Source organism: Scyliorhinus canicula, chromosome 7 (genome assembly GCF_902713615.1).
Source record: "Scyliorhinus canicula chromosome 7, sScyCan1.1, whole genome shotgun sequence".
Lineage (NCBI taxonomy): Eukaryota > Metazoa > Chordata > Chondrichthyes > Carcharhiniformes > Scyliorhinidae > Scyliorhinus > Scyliorhinus canicula.
Window position 1 is genome coordinate 149126638 of NC_052152.1, and position 17632 is coordinate 149144269.

Here is a 17632-nt window from a genome sequence, read left to right on the forward strand (position 1 = left end):
CAGCTCCAGGATCCCAGGTTTAATTCCTGGCTTGGGTCACTGTCTGTGTGGAGTCTGCACATTCTCCCCGTTTAGAGTAGGTTTCCTCCGGGTGCTCCGGTTTCCGCCCACATTCCAAAGATGTGCAGGTTAGGTGGATTGGCCATGCTAAATTGCCCTTAGTGTCCAAAAAAGGTTAGGTGGGGTTACAGGGATAGGTGGATGTGTGTGGATAGGGTGGAGGTATGGGCTAAGGTAGGGTGCTCTTTCTGAGGGCCGGTGCTGACTCGATGGGCCGAATGGCCTCCTTCTGCGCTGTAAATTCAGTGAAATTCTATGATCCAGTTATAGGTCATCATTTGTTTGCTGCCCTTGTCCTTCTAGGTGGTAGAGGTAATGGTTGGGAAGGTTCCGTCAAACAAGCCTTGGTCAGTTGCTGGTGGTGGAGCGTGTGACTCTTTATGTTGGTAGGTCGGGTGTCATTTAGGTGGGCTGCATTTCTTGGATGGTGTCAAATTTCTTGAATATTGTTGGAAGCTGCACTCATCCAGGCAGGTTTGCGGAGGATATGAAATTTGGAAGCATTGTGAACTGTGAGGAAGATCGTGCAGTACTTCAAAAGGGCTTAGACAAGTTAGTGGAACAAGTGGCAGGTGACGTTCAATGTGGAGAAATGTGAAATGATTTATTTTAGTGGAAGAATACGGAAATAAAATATAAAATTAAGGGAAGAACTCTAAAGGGGGTGTAGGTGCAGAGGGACCTGGGTGTACATTTGCAAAAATCATTGAAGGTGGCAGAACAGGCTGAGAGTGCGATGGGCAGAGTGGGCTAATTCTGCTCCTATGTCTTATGGTCTTAATAAACATACAGTAACCTATTATCAATGGGGCATAGAGTACAAGAGCAAAGACTTATGCAAAGCTTGCCCAGGACACTAGTTCAGCTTCAGATGGGGAACTGTTCCCAGCTCTGGGTGCCACACTTGAAGAAGGATGTGAAGGCATTGGATGGCGTGCATAATAGATTCAAGAGGATGGTTCCAGGGATGAGGAACCTCAGTTAAGAAGATAGATTGGAGAAGGTAGGACTGTTTTCCTTGGATAAAAGAAAGTTGAAGAGATTTGATAGAGTTGTTCAAAATCATGAGAGAGTCTGGATAAAGTAGATAGGTGGAAACTCGTCCCACTCATGAAAGGATCAAATACAAGGGGCACAGATTTATTGAAGTAATTGTTTTTTTTTAAAAAGCAAAGTGTCATGACAAACCTTTTTCATGCAGCGAGTGGTTAAAGCAACTGAAATGTAGTTTCTAAGAGTGTGGTGGCGGTAAGTTCAATTCAAGCATTCAAAAGGAAATTAAATAGTTATTTTAAATGGAAGAATCTACAGGGCTCTGGGGTGAAGACAAGAAAATAGCTCCAAGTGAATTGTTCATTGGGAGAGCCATTGGAGATGTGATTGACTGAATGACCTCTTTCTATGTTTCTGCATTTCTCTGTAGCATTTACAGAATCCTGGTCATCACACTTTAGTGTGCTTGTCAATTTTTGTCATCACACTTTATGTGATGGTTTTGGAGAGGGTGGAGGAAAGGGGTACGAGGATGGTTTCAGGTATGATGGATGTCAGTTATGTGGACAGATTCATGACTTTGGTGTTATTCACCTTTAGAGAACAGAAAGTTGAAAGGGGATTCAACAAAGGCATTCAAGATCTGAGGGGCCGAGATGCAAGTGGAAAAGATAATTTTTTCCCATTGGCAGAGCAACCAAGAATCAATGGAGACAGATTTACGATGATTGGCATAAGAAGCAGTCAGGACATGAGCAAGAATTTGTTTTTACACAAGTGGTTATGGTTTGGAATTCACAGCATGAGACCGTGGTGGAGGCAAATTCATCTGTGGTTTTCAAAAAGGAATCAGATAAGGTTCTGAAGAGAGGATATTTCACAGCTACGTGAAAAGGATGAGAGAATGGTTCAGTTTCTGCTGCAGAGAGTGGGCATGGACACAAAAGGGCCAAATGCACTCATTCTGTCCTGTAATCATCCTGTGATTTGATGACAAAATCATTAAGTGTTAATACAGAAATACAAAAAGTAACCAAAGAGGTTGATGTAATGTTGGTCATTATCTCAAATGAGTTGTGACATTAAAGTGTGGAAATGATGCTTCAGTTCTTTTGAGTGTCGGTCACACTCCCATCTGAGCTACTGCAGTTCACTTTTGGATACAGAACATCATGAAAGATATATTGATCTTGGAAGAGGTTCAATTCTGATTCACCAGAATGATAGTGACATATAAAGCCAGGTTGCATAACGTTGGTTTATAATTCCATGGAGTCACGAAAGTAGGCAAGTGACTGAATTGAATGAAGTCTTTAGAATTGTAAAGAATGTGGTAAAGTGGATACAGAGAAATGATTTTGGGAAACTCCAGAATGGGGATGGGGGCACAATATTAAAATTAGAACTAGGGTATTCATGAGTCAAATCGGGTGGGGGTGGATAAAGATAACAAAAGTCAGAATATTTCACAACAGGTTCTGGATGCCAGGTAAATTCCAACTTCCAGGGGCAAGATAGATAAATATTTTAAGTAAAAGTGTGAATGAATATGAAAGTAATGTCCAAATCACCTTTGATCGCATTGTGGTTAGCACTGCTGCCTCACAGCACCAGGGACCCGGGTTCATTTCCGATCTTGGGTAACTGTGTGGGGTTTGTACATTCCTCCTGTGTGCGTGGGTTTCCTCCGGGTGCTCCGGTTTGCTCCTGCAGTCCAAAGATGCACAGGTTAGATGGATTGAGCATGCTAAAAATTGCCCCTTAATGTCCAAGGATGTGCAGGTTAGCTGGATTGGCCATGATCAGTTACAGGGTTAGGTCGGGGGAGTGGGTCTAGATAAAGTGCTCTTTCAAAGGGTCAGTGTAGACTTGTTGGGCCAAATGTCCTCTTGCACAGTAGGGATTCTATGAATGGCTTATGTCCATTGACGTTATACTTCTAATTGTCTTCAATGGTGAATCTAGGGGATCAACAAACTCATCAAAACATAACCAAGCAAATTTTAAATTACAATTTGCCAATTGGGTGGCAATAATCAAATGGTAACTTAAACACTTCGTAGCTAGTCAGTTCAACAGTAAAGTTACAGACAAAATGTGTGGCAGTATCCTGAGGCTTGGGAGGTGAACATTTTAACACACTCCGAGTTTACGTTTACAGCTATCTGAACAATGGCTTCCCACTGAACCTTTCACATTTTTATGTCGCTAATATTTCTGTACGAGATGGAAGGGGCCATTGACATATGTGTTTTGGGCATTTCTGACGCGAATGGGTAAATAATGAGAGCTGCCACAAGGCGGCGCCATTGAAAATTAAAACGAGGAGTGCGATTCAAAGCTGCTTTGAGTCCAAGTGGTGACATTTTTTACAGAGGCTGAATAAAATGGGTAGATTAACGTTATCTTCAAACAACAACATTTAAACTTGTTTACAATTTCCCACCCTTGAAACAATTGCAGTGCACTGTTTTATATGCACAAGACCGCAGCTGAACTTTCCAATCATATTTACAGATTTTTCTTCACCTAAATCATATTCCTAGATGTTAAGTTGCATGAAAACGCCCGATCTGTAAAACACTCTTTGTTTATAAAAAGCAGATTCACTCGTGATTTAAAAAAATAGATACAAGAAAGGCCAAACATGAACGAAAAGGACAGTGATAAACTATTCGACATGTCTGCGTGTAAAGTACTGTGGGAATAAGGAAGTGAATTTAAGACGGGCACTGTGCATCTATTGCATTTTCACCGGGGTTGCACTTATTGCTGCTTGCTCGTGTCTTTTATTTCTTCATCTTGTTGTCCTACTTGGGGGGTGGCGGTGGAGTGGGGAGGATGACTTAAATTCGGACAGGATTTTATTTTATTTTATTTTCCTTTAAACAAGGGGACGGGAGAATTCATGAGCACCGCTTACTCCTGCTAGTCTTTGAAAGTGGAGTCGGTTGGTGACATCAAAAACCAGAGGGATTCGCGACGACACCGACTCCTAACTGCAACCACTTCTGGCACCTACCCCAGAGTAGACAAGGAGCGCTCTGCAATCTGGCTGGCAGATTCAGCACTGAACCTCGGCAATCGATAGCTCGCCTCGCATTCACCAAATCGGACAGGGGATATTACTAACTGATATGGCAACGTCAAGTCATGTTTTGTTTGACCAGAGACTTTCCCATCGATAATTCGCACAGGGACTTATACATCAAGAAGGGAGAGGGGTGGTGGGGGCTGTGTGTCCTCTCTCTCTCTCTATTTTTTTTCAAGTCCGAGAAGAGATACTTGCAAGGGACGGACGAATGTGAGGTGCAATGTTTTCAGGAGGGGGTTCTGCTGATTCATATTGGAGTATCCAGATATAGAGCGGATTAAGAGGAGCTGCTTTCGCCCTTGCAGCTGATATCTGGGAAGAAGGAAGGAGGGGGAGAATATCCCGGAGTTCAGCTGGACGGGACAGAGAGAGAGAGAAAGAGAGAGAGAGAGAGTGAGGCTTGCTTGGAGATCTTTTGGTTGCAGAGTGGTGGGATTGGCTTCTGGCGAGAGAATGGCGCTGTCCATGGTACTGATACTGGTGGCTGCCCTGGCGCTGTCCATGGAGCCGGTGCTGACACAGAATGACACCGAGCCCATCGTCCTGGAGGGGAAGTGTCTGGTAGTGTGCGACTCCAATCCGACTGGTGACTCCAAGGGATCGTCGTCCTCTTCCTCCCCGCTTGGGATCTCTGTCCGCGCCGCTAACTCCAAGGTGGCTTTCTCAACCGTGAGGAGCACCAACCACGAGCCATCCGAGATGAGCAACAAAACTCGGATTATTTACTTTGATCAGGTAAAATCCGGGGAAGATTTAGAATTAAGAACAACACTGCCGGGGATTTCACTTCAAAAGACAGCGTGCAGATAGAGGGACAGTTGGCAGATGTAAACCAACGTTAAGCGGAAAGGTGGAGGGGCTTGCTTTAAGGGTCCAGATGTTTCAAACGCAGCGATGCAGTCGCATTGTACAAGGGGTTAAATGTTCTGTGGGTATTTCACTCCATAAATCGATTTATTTACACATCTCCCTATCTGTTAAGAGACCTAGTATTATATTTAAGGAAAAAAGAGGTGGATTGGGAGCGGGACACATTGGCGAATGGTGCAACAAGTGTTAATAGGCAAAGAGTGAGTCTCGGTTATATCGAACTGCCTGGTATTACTGACACAAAATACACCGAGAGGAAGAGATAAGCGTTTTGAAGAGAGGGTGTCGGATTAAATCAGGAAAGATTTAAAATGAGAAAAATCGGAAAAGATGGGCTCAAAATATATATACAATTACAGGATCACCGCCAATAAATAGGAATGGTATTCAATAATGAAATAATAAGAGAGGCTGAATATAAAACAATTCATTCAAGTCGTGCATTATCCGCACTCTAATATTCATAGGTTCCAGTAAGTGAGAGATATTACAGTCATGAACTCAGTTTGATAATATTACGCAGCTTCAATTTTAAAAATTGCCCGTGAGGGATTTTGCACTTTGGCAAGATGAATAAAGTTGCTGGGTAGAAGTAAGTGGCTTATGTGTCTGGTTTCAGGTAATAGGGTGTCTCTTTGGAAGTGCTAGCTAGCTGCGTATTTAACAAAGAAGTCACGTGAAGAAGCATAGACACACATTGCGTTAATAACCTCATTCACCTCCGTTAACATCTCTTAAAATGTAAGCATGGGTGAATTTTGCATGTTAATCGTTTAGGACAGAGAGTGTACGTTGCAAAATACAAGCCTGGGGTCACCAGCTCACTTAATCAGCTTAGCTCAAATCCCATATTTTTTCCCCCGCAAATAATTATTTTCTCCGCAAAGACAAAATGATGAATGATTTAAATTTGACTCAAAAACTTTTTCACGTTCTATTTTCAGGCCGACACCTTCATCTTTAAGCCAGGCATCAATATTAAAAATCGGCCGTTATTAATAATCACTCGGCATGTAGGCTGGAGGAGTATCGACTCACGAGACATGTATAGATCTTTTCAGACCAACTCGATGTTGAATTGATACAGATAGCATCAATATCACTCAGGGCAATGATGGGATGGAGAGTTGGAGATATATGTTTCCATTTTGGACAATTTTAAGTAGCACCAACTGGGGAGAATGTATATAATTGTAATATATTGTATTAAAATACTATAATATATGAAAATGAATGAATATATGAAATTTCCAGCCGTTCTGAACTGGATGATTTCCCCACCTCCCCAGGCTGACAGCGTGCTCTGATCGAGTTCTCTCTCTCTCTTGCAGATATTAGTAAATGTCGGTAACTGTTTCACGCTGGAGTCAGTCTTTGTAGCCCCCAGGAAAGGCATTTACAGTTTCAACTTTCATGTCATCAAAGTGTACCAGAGCCAAACTATTCAGGTCTGTATGTTAACGTTTGTACCTATTGAAAGTCCCATCACCGCAATGTGGTCATTTAGCTCTCTCGGTGGCTATCCAAATGCAGTCAAGCTGTGATGTATATGACTCATGCTGCAAAGTCACGGGGACTGACATGTGTGAACTCTGGACATTCTCAAGGCATTTTCTGACAGAAATCTGCCATAGAAGCCATGGGATCACTGAAGGATATGTTGTTGCTGCCGTCTTGTTCTTTACCAGGGCGATTGAGATCTCATTAGGAGCGTCAAATGTTATTATTTTAAATTGGTTATTTTTCAATAACAATCAGGTCCAAATCACAAATAGGAAATTAGGGTCAGAACCGCCCTTTGAACTTCCTCTGAGGACTAAGTCTGATACTGGAACTTGCAACTGACAAATTGCAAACTGTGCAGAGATAAACTTTTAAGAAACGCACGATTCACTGCACAAAGTGCCTGGCATTTGATTACATTAACCACGTGGGAGAGGAGAGACTGAAGCTCTCGGGTTATAGAAAATTTATAAGGAACCTTTCAGCCAGTTTCAGTTCTTTTGATATAATGGCTTTCACCCTGCAGCACTAACTAACTGTATCATTCAGATCATTGGTTAATACTGACTTTAAGGAAGAACTTTATGCATCTATGTTGTTTGAATTCCATCATTGTGTGGAATTTGTATTTGTGAAGTCTTCCACTGGTATTTGCAAGATACATCTTAAATGCATCAATGTACCATTTGTTTATTTATAGTTAAAGTTTTGGTAACATTATATGTGTGTGTATATCAATGCTGCAACATAGAGCTTGCACTCTGTTATCAGTATCAAATATTCAGATGTAGTGGGGTTAGCTTCAGAAATACACTTCACCTTTATTAACCATTCTTTAACAGCAACTGTGTAACTCTTGCCTTTACTACACCAGCAATTAGTTTTCCGTTGTAATGGGTCCAGCAATTTAAAACAATTACAAGAAGATTACAAGCAGTTCATGTGTTGTCTATAAGTCAACTTGGAACTGTTTAAATTTTTTGAATGTACTTCACTATAGACAGAGAAGTTCTTTAAGCTGGGATGAACTCCAAGTGAAAAAGCAGAGTGAAGATGATACTGCAAACCCAATTCTCTGTTTATTTCGATTTGAGCCTTTCCCTGTAATGTTATGAACTTCTTTCTATACATGGATGACGTTGTTGATCTTTATTAAGTGTGGAGATTCCACAACGGGTGAATATTTTGCCTTTTTTAAATGGCATGTTTAATAATATATTGGACCTCTGGTGACCTTTTTTGCAGACTATAAGGTTGTGTCCACACTAAGCTCTGATCATATCTCCCAAGGTTTATCGGAGATGTAACATAAAGCCAACACTGATCCAAATAAGGAGATATGAGAATGCATCAATCAGATGGGTTTAAAGGACCTTCTTAAAGAAGAAAAAGAAGGTAAAGAGGTAGAGCGTTTAGCAAGGGCACTCCAAAGCATCCATTCGGCATGGCTAAAGTCATGTCTGCAAATAGTAGGGTAAAAAAAGCATGAGGTGCACCAGAGACTGAAGTCAGTGGAATGAATAATTGGGATGGGAATTTAGGACTGGAAGAGGTTCCAGAAGAGGAAGCGCTATTATCTTAGCTGATGTTGCTACTGGACAAGTCAGATCTCAGGGTGGCTTGATAGACCCTAACTTTTACTTTATGTTTAGAAACATGGAGGATGGCTACTGAACAGTGCAATAGGAGTCTGCTAATGAACTTTCAACAGATTAATAAAACATTTAGTCAACAAGAAAATATGAATTATACTACGCTACTCCTTCACCCCAAAACAGAGATGTATATACAACTTGGTAAAGTTAACACAAGTGACAAAGTTCACCTTCTACTCTAATGTTCACAGTAAGTATACAGTCCATGTAAACATGTAGGTGAATTGCAGTCAGACACAGCACACTCCAAAACCAAGCTTCTATGGATTTTTCATCAGTCCCCAGAAATTTGTCACATCATGAGCAACTGGTCTCACTGACACTGTGGCTTTCTACAATATCCAGATTCAAAGAACACACCTATGAATTCTCTCTCAAATGATGCTTTCACTCTGATGTCACCAACAAGGATCCACCTCCAGTATATCAACCTCTCTTTTCAATGTTCCTTACCCTTCAATCTGCATGCATTTAGGCTGCACCTCCATGCACACTATGAGCTATTTGGCCATGCCAAATATAACACCGCTGCTCCAAAGGACTGTAGTAAGGAGTCACTATCTTTGCTATCTCTTCAGATCTATTGCCTTCTCGCAAGCCCCCTTTGTTCCAAATTTTCTCCCTGAAACTCTGTCTCTTTAATGTAGAGTCTTCTCTTCTGCTCCTTACTTTCAATTCTACTAAACAGGACTTGTTTCTGATTCCTGTTTGTTCTCCTTGACTGTCTTCTTGCAACCTCTTTCTGTCCCACCCACTGGTTTTGTTCTTCCTTCTTCATTTTGGGACTTTCTCTCGGTCTCTCTCCAGTCTCCAGCTTCTTTTGGCACTTATTTCTGAATGGTGTTCTCGTCTATGTCTCTTGACCTTTTTGCGCTGTTTTGTTTTCTTCCACCTTTTTCATCTGTGTAGACACTGGGAAACAGTTTATAAGTTAAATAAAATAAAATAAACAAACTGTGCATGTGTGAGGTGCGCTTTAGGCCTTAAGACATGAACATGCCCCAGCTACACATGTGTAGTCATTCTCTGGCGGTGCATGTTAACAGAAGATTGCTCACAGAAAAAGATGATCTGTGCACTTGCAACCATTTCAGGACTGACATATGCATAAATAAATATACCACAGCGTAAATATGCCTGGTGAAGGACAATGGGATGATGTTTTCATTTTTAAGATTGTGTAATTATAGGTAAGGTAAAGTTACCATATTTCTTATGACCATGGGCTGCTTTCCCCTTTGAGGAGGAGAGCTGACTGGTGGGGGTTCAACCTGTGGATCACCACACTTCAGGTGAGGTGCGAGGTTGAGAAGGCGAGGCCTTCATGAATAACAGGAACTGAATCCACGCTGCTGGCCCCACTCTGCATCACAAACCAGCTGTCCAGCCAATTGAGCTGAACAAACTTATAGCTTTCTTTCGAGCCACTTTATTTTCTCTTTGCTGCGCCAATGTGGATTTGCAGTATCTCAATTTTCTTATTTTCATTCATTCCACGTTTAGTTTGGATATTCGGCCATTCTCCTTAGTTGATGATGCTGCTTGTTGCTTTCTTTCTCAATGTATTCTTATCATTTTCGTTATCGTCACCAGTTCCTGAGCTCATCCCTGCTTCTGGGATATAGTCCAGCACTTCCTCAGGTAGTAGTATTTAATTTGCTATTCTTCAGCATCCTGAGCCCTTTCCTCTTTTATTATGACTATTCTTCACTGTGGTTACCACCAGTGATGGTGTGATCTGCCCCATTTGCTCCACCACTGTTTCCATGAGTCACACAATTCCAAGTTTCAATGGATCCTGATTCGTGGGGCAACAATAATAGGATTTCCTTCTCATTTTGGAACAATCATCAAATTTCCTGTATTTTTTTAGTAGCCTGTGCTCTGAAGCATTGTTATATATAATAATGCTATGATGCATTATTATAGCTCTTTTAACATTGAGTGCTTGCAAGAAGATTATCGATTAAATTATTTTGATGCCAAGTCACAAAAAGAGATATGAGGACTTATAACTAAAAGCTTGGTCAAATAATTTGTTTTTAAAGATAAAGGAAGAAAGGGAGATGGAAAGTAAGGACGATTCAGAGAGCAAATTCCAGAGCTCAGGGAGCAGGCAGCTGAAAGCATGGTGGAGCGATTAAAATCAGGATGTGCAGGAGGCCAGATTTTATAAGTGCAGAGGTCTAGAAGGCTTGTAGGTCTGGATAAGTTTACAAAGATAGGAATGGCTTCGGCCATGTAGTGATCTGAAAAGAAGGTTGAGGATTCCAACACTGTTGAATCAGGAGTCATTATAGGGCAGAAAGCACAGGAGTGGTGCTTAAACAGAACTCGATAGGAGTTAAAAAGGCAAACAAATTTGGATGAGTACAGTTTTACATGGGGTTACAATCGTGATCAGGGTCAATCTGATGAAGGCCAGGAGTCTGATGAAGGCCAGGAGTCTGATGATGGTCAAGTCTGATGGTTGTAGTGGTGACTCGGGGAGTAGGGGTGCGAACATACAGATCATGGTGTTGGTCATGGAGATGTAGTAGTGGGGTCATCCCTTTGCTCAGCTGTACTGGGGCTAAGGGCTGTTGTAAGGATGCAGCATGAATGCAGCAAGAGGTGAAATTCCAAATCATGTGCTCAGGTGGCATAATTTATTGTTTTTATTGATACACCGTTTTATAAGGAAAAAAACATTCAGTTGGGTTGGGAATACCTATTGGAGCGTAATTCTGACTGAGCCACACTCACGCCTTTGAGTGGCTAACACAATGAATCACGGATGAAACACAGAAGAATATGGTGGCTGAAGAGATGGTGTGAGAGGGAGGGTTTCAGATTCCTGGGGCATTGGGACCGGTTTTAAGGGAGTCTGGACCTGTAAAAACTGGACGGGTAACACCTGGGCAGGACCGGGACTGATGTCCTTGTGGGTGGGGGGGGGGGGGGGGGGGGGGGGTGTACTTGCCAGAGTGGTTGGGGAGGGTTTTAACTTGTATGGCAGGGGGATATGTGAGGATTCAGAGCAGGGGGAATCAAGAACAAGAGAAAAACACAGCAAGGAGAATAAGAAAAGTGCTAGGCAGAGAAACCGAGGGGCTGTATCAGATAGAACATAGAACAGTACAGCACAGAACAAGCCCTTCGGCCCTCGATGTTGTCAATGATCACCCTACTCAAACCCACGTATCCACCCTATACCCGTAACCCAACAACCCCTCCCTTAACCTTACTTTTTAGGACACTACGGGCAATTTAGCATAGCCAATCCACCTAACCCGCACATCTTTGGACTGTGGGAGGAAACTGGAGCACCCGGAGGAAACCCACGCACACACGGGGAGGACGTGCAGACTCCGCACAGACAGTGACCCAGCCGGGAATCGAACCTGGGACCCTGGAGTTGTGAAGCATTTATGCTAACCACCATGCTACCGTGCTGCCCTCACACTGTTAAAAAAAATAATAGGGATGGGTCAAGGAACATTAAAACAACTAGCCTTAAGGTTTTGTACCTGAATTCTCAGAGCATTCAAATTAAAATGGATGAATTAGTTGCACAGATAGATGTAAAGGGGTATGTGTAGTTCGGATTACGGAGCCATGGGTCCAAGGTAACCAAGGATGGGAACTAAACATTGAGGGCCACTCAGTTTTTAGGAAGGATAGACAGAAAGGAAAAGGTGGTGGAGTTGCATTGTTGATGAAAGAAAATATTGATAACAATATTTAGGAAGATATTAGCAAAGATGATATGGAATCTGTATGGGTTGAGTTAAGAAACAACAGGGGGCAAAAATCATTTGTGGGGGTGGTATACAAACCACCAAACTGCAGTGTAATGTTAGGAATAGTATTAGATAGGAAATCAGATGTGACAAATGAACATCTGTGATTATGTGTGACTTTAATCTGCATCAAGATTGGGTGAGTCAAATTAATCACAGTACAACAGCTCTGGTTTCCTCCCACAGTCCAAAGATGTGCAGGTTGGGTGGATTGGCCAATCTAAATTGCCCCTTAGTGTCCAAAAGGTTAAATGGGGTTACTAGATTATGGGGATAAGATGGAGGCATGGGCTTGGGTAGGGTGCTCTTTCCAAGGGCTGGTGCAGACTCGATGGGTCGAATGGCCTCCTTCTGCACTGTAAATTCTATGAAGTTCTGAGAAACACAAGTTTTAGTGAGGAGCAGAAGGAAATTAGTATCAGTCGATAAATAGTTTTGGGGAAATTAATGGGTTTGAAGGCAGGTAAATCTCCAAGGCCTGATGATCTTAATTCCAAACTATCTAAGGAAGTAGCCCTAGAAATAGTAGAGCCATTGGTGGTCATCTTCCAAACTGTTTTGGACCCGGGAATTGTTCCTAAAGGCTGGAGGGTAGCCAATATAACCCTGCTATTCAAAAAGGGAGGTAGAGAGAAAACCGGGAACAATAGACCAGTGAGCCTAACATCAATAGTAGGGAAGGTGCTAGAGTCCATTATCAATAATTTCGTAGCATAGCATTTGGAAACCAGTGGTATAATCAGACATAGTTAGCATCGATTTATGAAAGGGAAATCATGCTTGACAAATCTACTGGAATCTTTGAAGATGTAACTAGTAGAGTTGATCAGGGAGAACTGGTGGATGTGGTTTATTTAGACTCTCAGAAGGCTTTCAACAAGGTCTCACGTAGCAGATTACTATGTAAAGTTAAAGCGCATGGGCTGTGGGTAGTGTCTTGAGATGGATGGAAAGCTGGTTAGCAGATAGGAAGCAAAGGTTGGAATAAATGGATCTTTTTCCAATTGGCAGGCAGTGATTAGTGGGGTACCGCAGTGATTTGTGCTAGGACCTCAACTGCTCACAATATATTTTAATGATTTTGATGAGGAAACTAAATGTACTATCTCAAAATTTGAATATGATACAAAGTCGGGTGGGAGGGTGAACTGTGAGGAAGATGCAGAATTGCTTCAGTGGGATTTGGACAGGCTGAATGAATGGGCTTATGCATTGCAGGTGCAGCATAATGTGGATAAATGTGAGTTATCATTTGGTTAGCAAAAATAGAAAGGCAGATTATTATTTGAATGGGTTTGAATTGAGAGAGGTCATTACTCAGTGAGACCTTGGTGACCTCATGAAAAGGTCGCTGAAAGTAAGTACACAGGTACAGAAGTAATAAAGAAGGCAAATGGTATGTTGGCCTTCCTAATGACAGGATTTGAGTATCGTAATAGGGGTGTTCTACTACAATTGTACAGGGCGTTGGTGGGGCCCCGCTGGAGTATCTGAGGAAGGATTTTCTTGCTCTTGAGGGAGTGAAGCAAAGGTTTACCAGGTTGATTCCTGGGCTGGCATGACTGTCATTATGAGAAGAGATTAAGTCAGTTAGGATTACGTTTATTGGAGAGGGGATCTCATTGAAACGTATAATGTTCTAACACGATTAGACAGGGTAGATTCAGAAAGAATGTTCCCGATTATGGGGGAGCCTAGAACTAAGGATCATTGTTTGAGGATAAGGGGTAAACCTTTTAGGACTGAGGTGAGGAGAAATCTCTTCACCCAAAGGGTGGTGAATTTGTGGTATTCACGACCACAAAAAGTCGTTGAGGCCAAATGTTTTGTAATTTCAAGAAGGAATTAGATATAGCTCTTGGGGCTAAAGGGATATGGGGAGAAGTCAGGATCAGGATATTGAACTTGATGATCCGCCATGATTATAATGAAATGAAATGAAAATTGCTTATTGTCATGAGTAGGCTTCAATGAAGTTACTGTGAAAAGCCCCTAATCGCCACATTCCGTCGCCTGTCCGGGGAGGCTGGTACGGGAATCGAACCGTGCTGCTGGCCTGCTTGGTCTGTTTTCAAAGCCAGCGATTTAGCCCAGTGAGCTAAACCAGCCCTGAATGGCAATGAATTGCGGAGCAGGCCTGAAGTGTCGAATGGCCTCTTCTTGCTTCTACCTTCTATGTATGCGTCTATGTAATTCCTGCAGTAGTTGGTTTACACACCCGTTTCTCTTGGACCACAGACTCATGAAGGCACTTACATCATGGATTTAACCTTTCTTGCTTCCTTCCAGTTGCTGAGTTTCCCAAGGTCTGGGAAACCTCGGTAACTTGCCTTGAAAATTGAATAACTATTAAAAGGAAGGCATGGAAACTCATTGTAATATTTATATAACCAAACTTCTCCTTGCGAGCTGATTACTCAATCCTTGTTCCACCTCCTTTAAAATCAGATGTGTGAGGGCAGGTCCAAGGTGAGTTAGGTTCCATGTTCTGATTTTAAAAAATAAATTCTAACCTCTGACCTGATACAAAGGCACATATTTTGGGGAATCAAAATTATATTGGTGGCATTAGTTTTTCCAATATTTAGCTGATAGATTGTCTGCGGTCTGGAACACGGCCGTGATGTTAATGGGTAACCTAAAGTCCACTGAAATTAAAATGGGAGAAATGGCTGAGGGACTGCTCATCCGATTGCACTCTGTTTCACACTGGACAGAGCAATGGTAGATGGAATTTAATCCTGATAAGTGTGAGGTGTTGTATTTTAGGAAGTCTATTAGGGATAGGTTGCACACAATGAACACTAGGTCTTTAGGAAGTATTGAGGAATAAAGGGACCTTGGTGTAGTAATCCATGGATCCCTGAAGGTGGCAGCACAGGTAGATAGGGTGGTGAAGAAGGAATACGAATGCCTGCATTCATTCGCCAGGGAATTGAATATAGGAGCAGGGAGGTCTTTGCAAAACTTTGTAAAACATTTGCTCGGCTGGAAATGGAATATCGTATGCAGTCGTCATCGGAAGGACATGATCGCACTGGAGGGGGTACAAAGGAGATTCACCAGGTTGTTGCCTGGGAAGGAAAGTTTCAGCTATGAGGAGAGACTGATAGGCTGGGTTTGTTTTCCCTGGAGCAGCGGAGGCTGAGGGGGGAATCTGAAAGCGGCATTCAAAATGATGAGAGGCATAGATAGGGTCAATCGTAAGACTCTTTTCCACATGGCAGAGCTATCTAAGACCAGAGGGTATAGGTTTATGGTGAGGAGTAAGTGGTTTTGAGGGGACCTGCGGAAACATTGTTTTTCACCCAGAGGGTGGTGGAAATATGGGACGTGCTGCCTGAGAGGGTGGTGGAGGCAGGTACTCTCGCAACATTTAGGAAGCATGTGATCGAGCACTTAAATCAGCAAGGCATAGTAGGCTATGAACGAAGTAGGACAGTACAGTACCACAGTGGTTAGCACTGTGGCTTCACAGTGCCAGGATCCCAGGTTCAATTCCTGGCTTGGGTTACTGTCTGTTCGGAGTCTGCACGATCTCCCCGTGTCTGCGTGGATTTCCTCCGGGTGCTCCAATTTCCTCCCACTAGTCCTGAAAGATGTGCTGTTAGATAATTTGGACATTCTGAATTCTCCCTCTGTGTACCCGAACAGGCGCTGGAAAGTGGCGACTCGGGGCTTTTCATAGTAACTTCATTGAAATGTAAACCTACTTGTGGCAATAAAGATAATTATTATTATAATTACAAGTTCTGTTAAATGCGATAAGTATAGATTGGCACTTGATGGTTGACATCAACATGGTGGGCCGAAGGGCCTGTTTTTGTGTTTTACGACTCTCTGTCTCTAAGTATTGGCTAAAGTAAACATGATTGTCAAACCACCCCTCCGTCCAAATTCTCCCACCCCCTTTGCTTAGCTTACGGTGATGATCACACTTTCAGACCAGTTAATTGGCTTTGTGGAAAGTTAGGATAATGTGAACCATGATGAAGCCCCATTCTTTTTCTTTATTTCAATTTATTATTAGATCAATAAATATTGATTCTTGTAAATGTTAAATTTATTTGCTGCAGATGATTACATGGATAAATATTTATGAAATGAACATTGAAGATCTCAAGAAAATAAAGGTTTGAAAAGTTAGAGAAATATATTCCGAAAAAAAAAATCAATTGCTGTGATAAAAGGATAGCTAAGAATGTTTTATTAATGAAGAAAGAGTCCAAAACTCTACCAGAGATTGCTTAGGAGGTCTGGGTTGCTTCAAGCTGGAGTTAGAGTTCACATGAGGCAGGATAAGTCTGCAGGCTAAATCTCCGAAACAGTAAGCTGTAAAAAGTTAGGTAAAAATTTATTGCGGAGGGGAAAATCAATTAGGTTTAGCAGAGTCAGAGTCAGAAGCCAGGGGAGACCCTTACTTTTTTTTGTGGAGGTAAGTAAAACAGCTGGACTGGGGCTAAGGATTAGTGTGAGGATACAGCTCAAATGCTGAATTTCTGGACTGATGGGCCACAAATAATTTTGTTGCATAGAAATAATTCCGTCCTACGGGTGACATTTGTTTTTTTTAATTTCAGAGTACCCAATAATTTTTTTGCCAATTAAGGGGCAATTTAGCATGGCCAATCCACCTAACATGCACATCATTGGGTTGTGGGGGTGAAACCCACGCAGACGCTGGGAGAATGGGCAAACTCCACATGGCGGGTGACATATTTCTAACATTGAATGATAGCGCGTAGGTGATGGTATGCTGGTATTATCATTGTATTAGTAATCCAGTGATTCAGAGTACTGCTCTGGGGACCCTTGCTTGAATCCCACCACAGCAGATGGTGAAATTTGAATTCAGTAAATCTGGAATTGCTAGTCTAATAATGACTATGTAAAAGGATTGTCAATTTTGATGTTAAAACCCATACGGTCACTAATGCACTTGGAAATGGCCTAGCAAGCAACTCCGTTCAAGACCAATTAGGAATGGGCAACACATGCTGGTCTTCCCACTGATGTCGACATCCCATGAACAAATAAAAAATATTTTATAAGGAGAAAATTTGGATTATAAGTGCCTATTGGAGCATGTTCTGAGTAGATTAATCGCATAACCTCCTGCCACCAACCATCCCAAACTCCTGGTTTTGCCACACACATCAATCTGTATGGTAATTGGTTAACAATGGTGATAACTAACAATTCTCGGTTCACGAGAAAATGCTTTATCCACTGTAAAATTATATCAGTCAGAGAATCATTTTTACCATGTGCATTGTGGGTGCATTCCGGCCCTGATATTAGTTCTGAGTCTGGCTGGAGTGATTTATTTCTCCTGATTTCCTGCAGCAACGTCCAGGAAAGCAATCTTTAATTCTGGGTGGCTTCATTAAAGTATGAAACCCGAGTGTTAGATCATGTAACACACATAATGAACAATGTTAATGCAGATGTGGTCCTTTACAGCTGTTGTAACCCCAATACTGGTCCTGAGATCCGGACTATATGATTTCCCGTAATTCCCCAGACCATGAACTTCCCCTTTAATTCAGGCAGGCCTTCCCCTTTAAGGGGGCGGGGTTTTCCCCTTTACAAGAAGAGCCCCAGTTGTATAAAAACTCCGGCCTTGCTGCAGGTCAGTGAAGGAGGCCCTTAGGAGAGTTCAGGAGTATTGTAAT

At 42.1% G+C, this 17632-nt stretch overlaps 1 protein-coding gene across 2 annotated transcripts in view; it reads left to right on the plus strand.

Moving 5' to 3' along the window:
* Window positions 1–3939: 3939 nt before the first annotated feature.
* Window positions 3940–17632, plus strand: part of cbln4 (cerebellin 4 precursor) — a 201558-nt gene continuing 187865 nt past the window's right edge. Inside the window, exons 1-2 of one of the 2 annotated variants that reach the window (XM_038803102.1) lie at window positions 3940–4882; window positions 6349–6465. In XM_038803102.1, the coding sequence (XP_038659030.1) occupies window positions 4601–4882; window positions 6349–6465 (399 nt within the window). In that variant the 5' untranslated portion in view covers window positions 3940–4600. The remainder of the gene's footprint in view (window positions 4883–6348; window positions 6466–17632) is intronic. The other variant, XM_038803101.1, reaches the window with a different exon arrangement.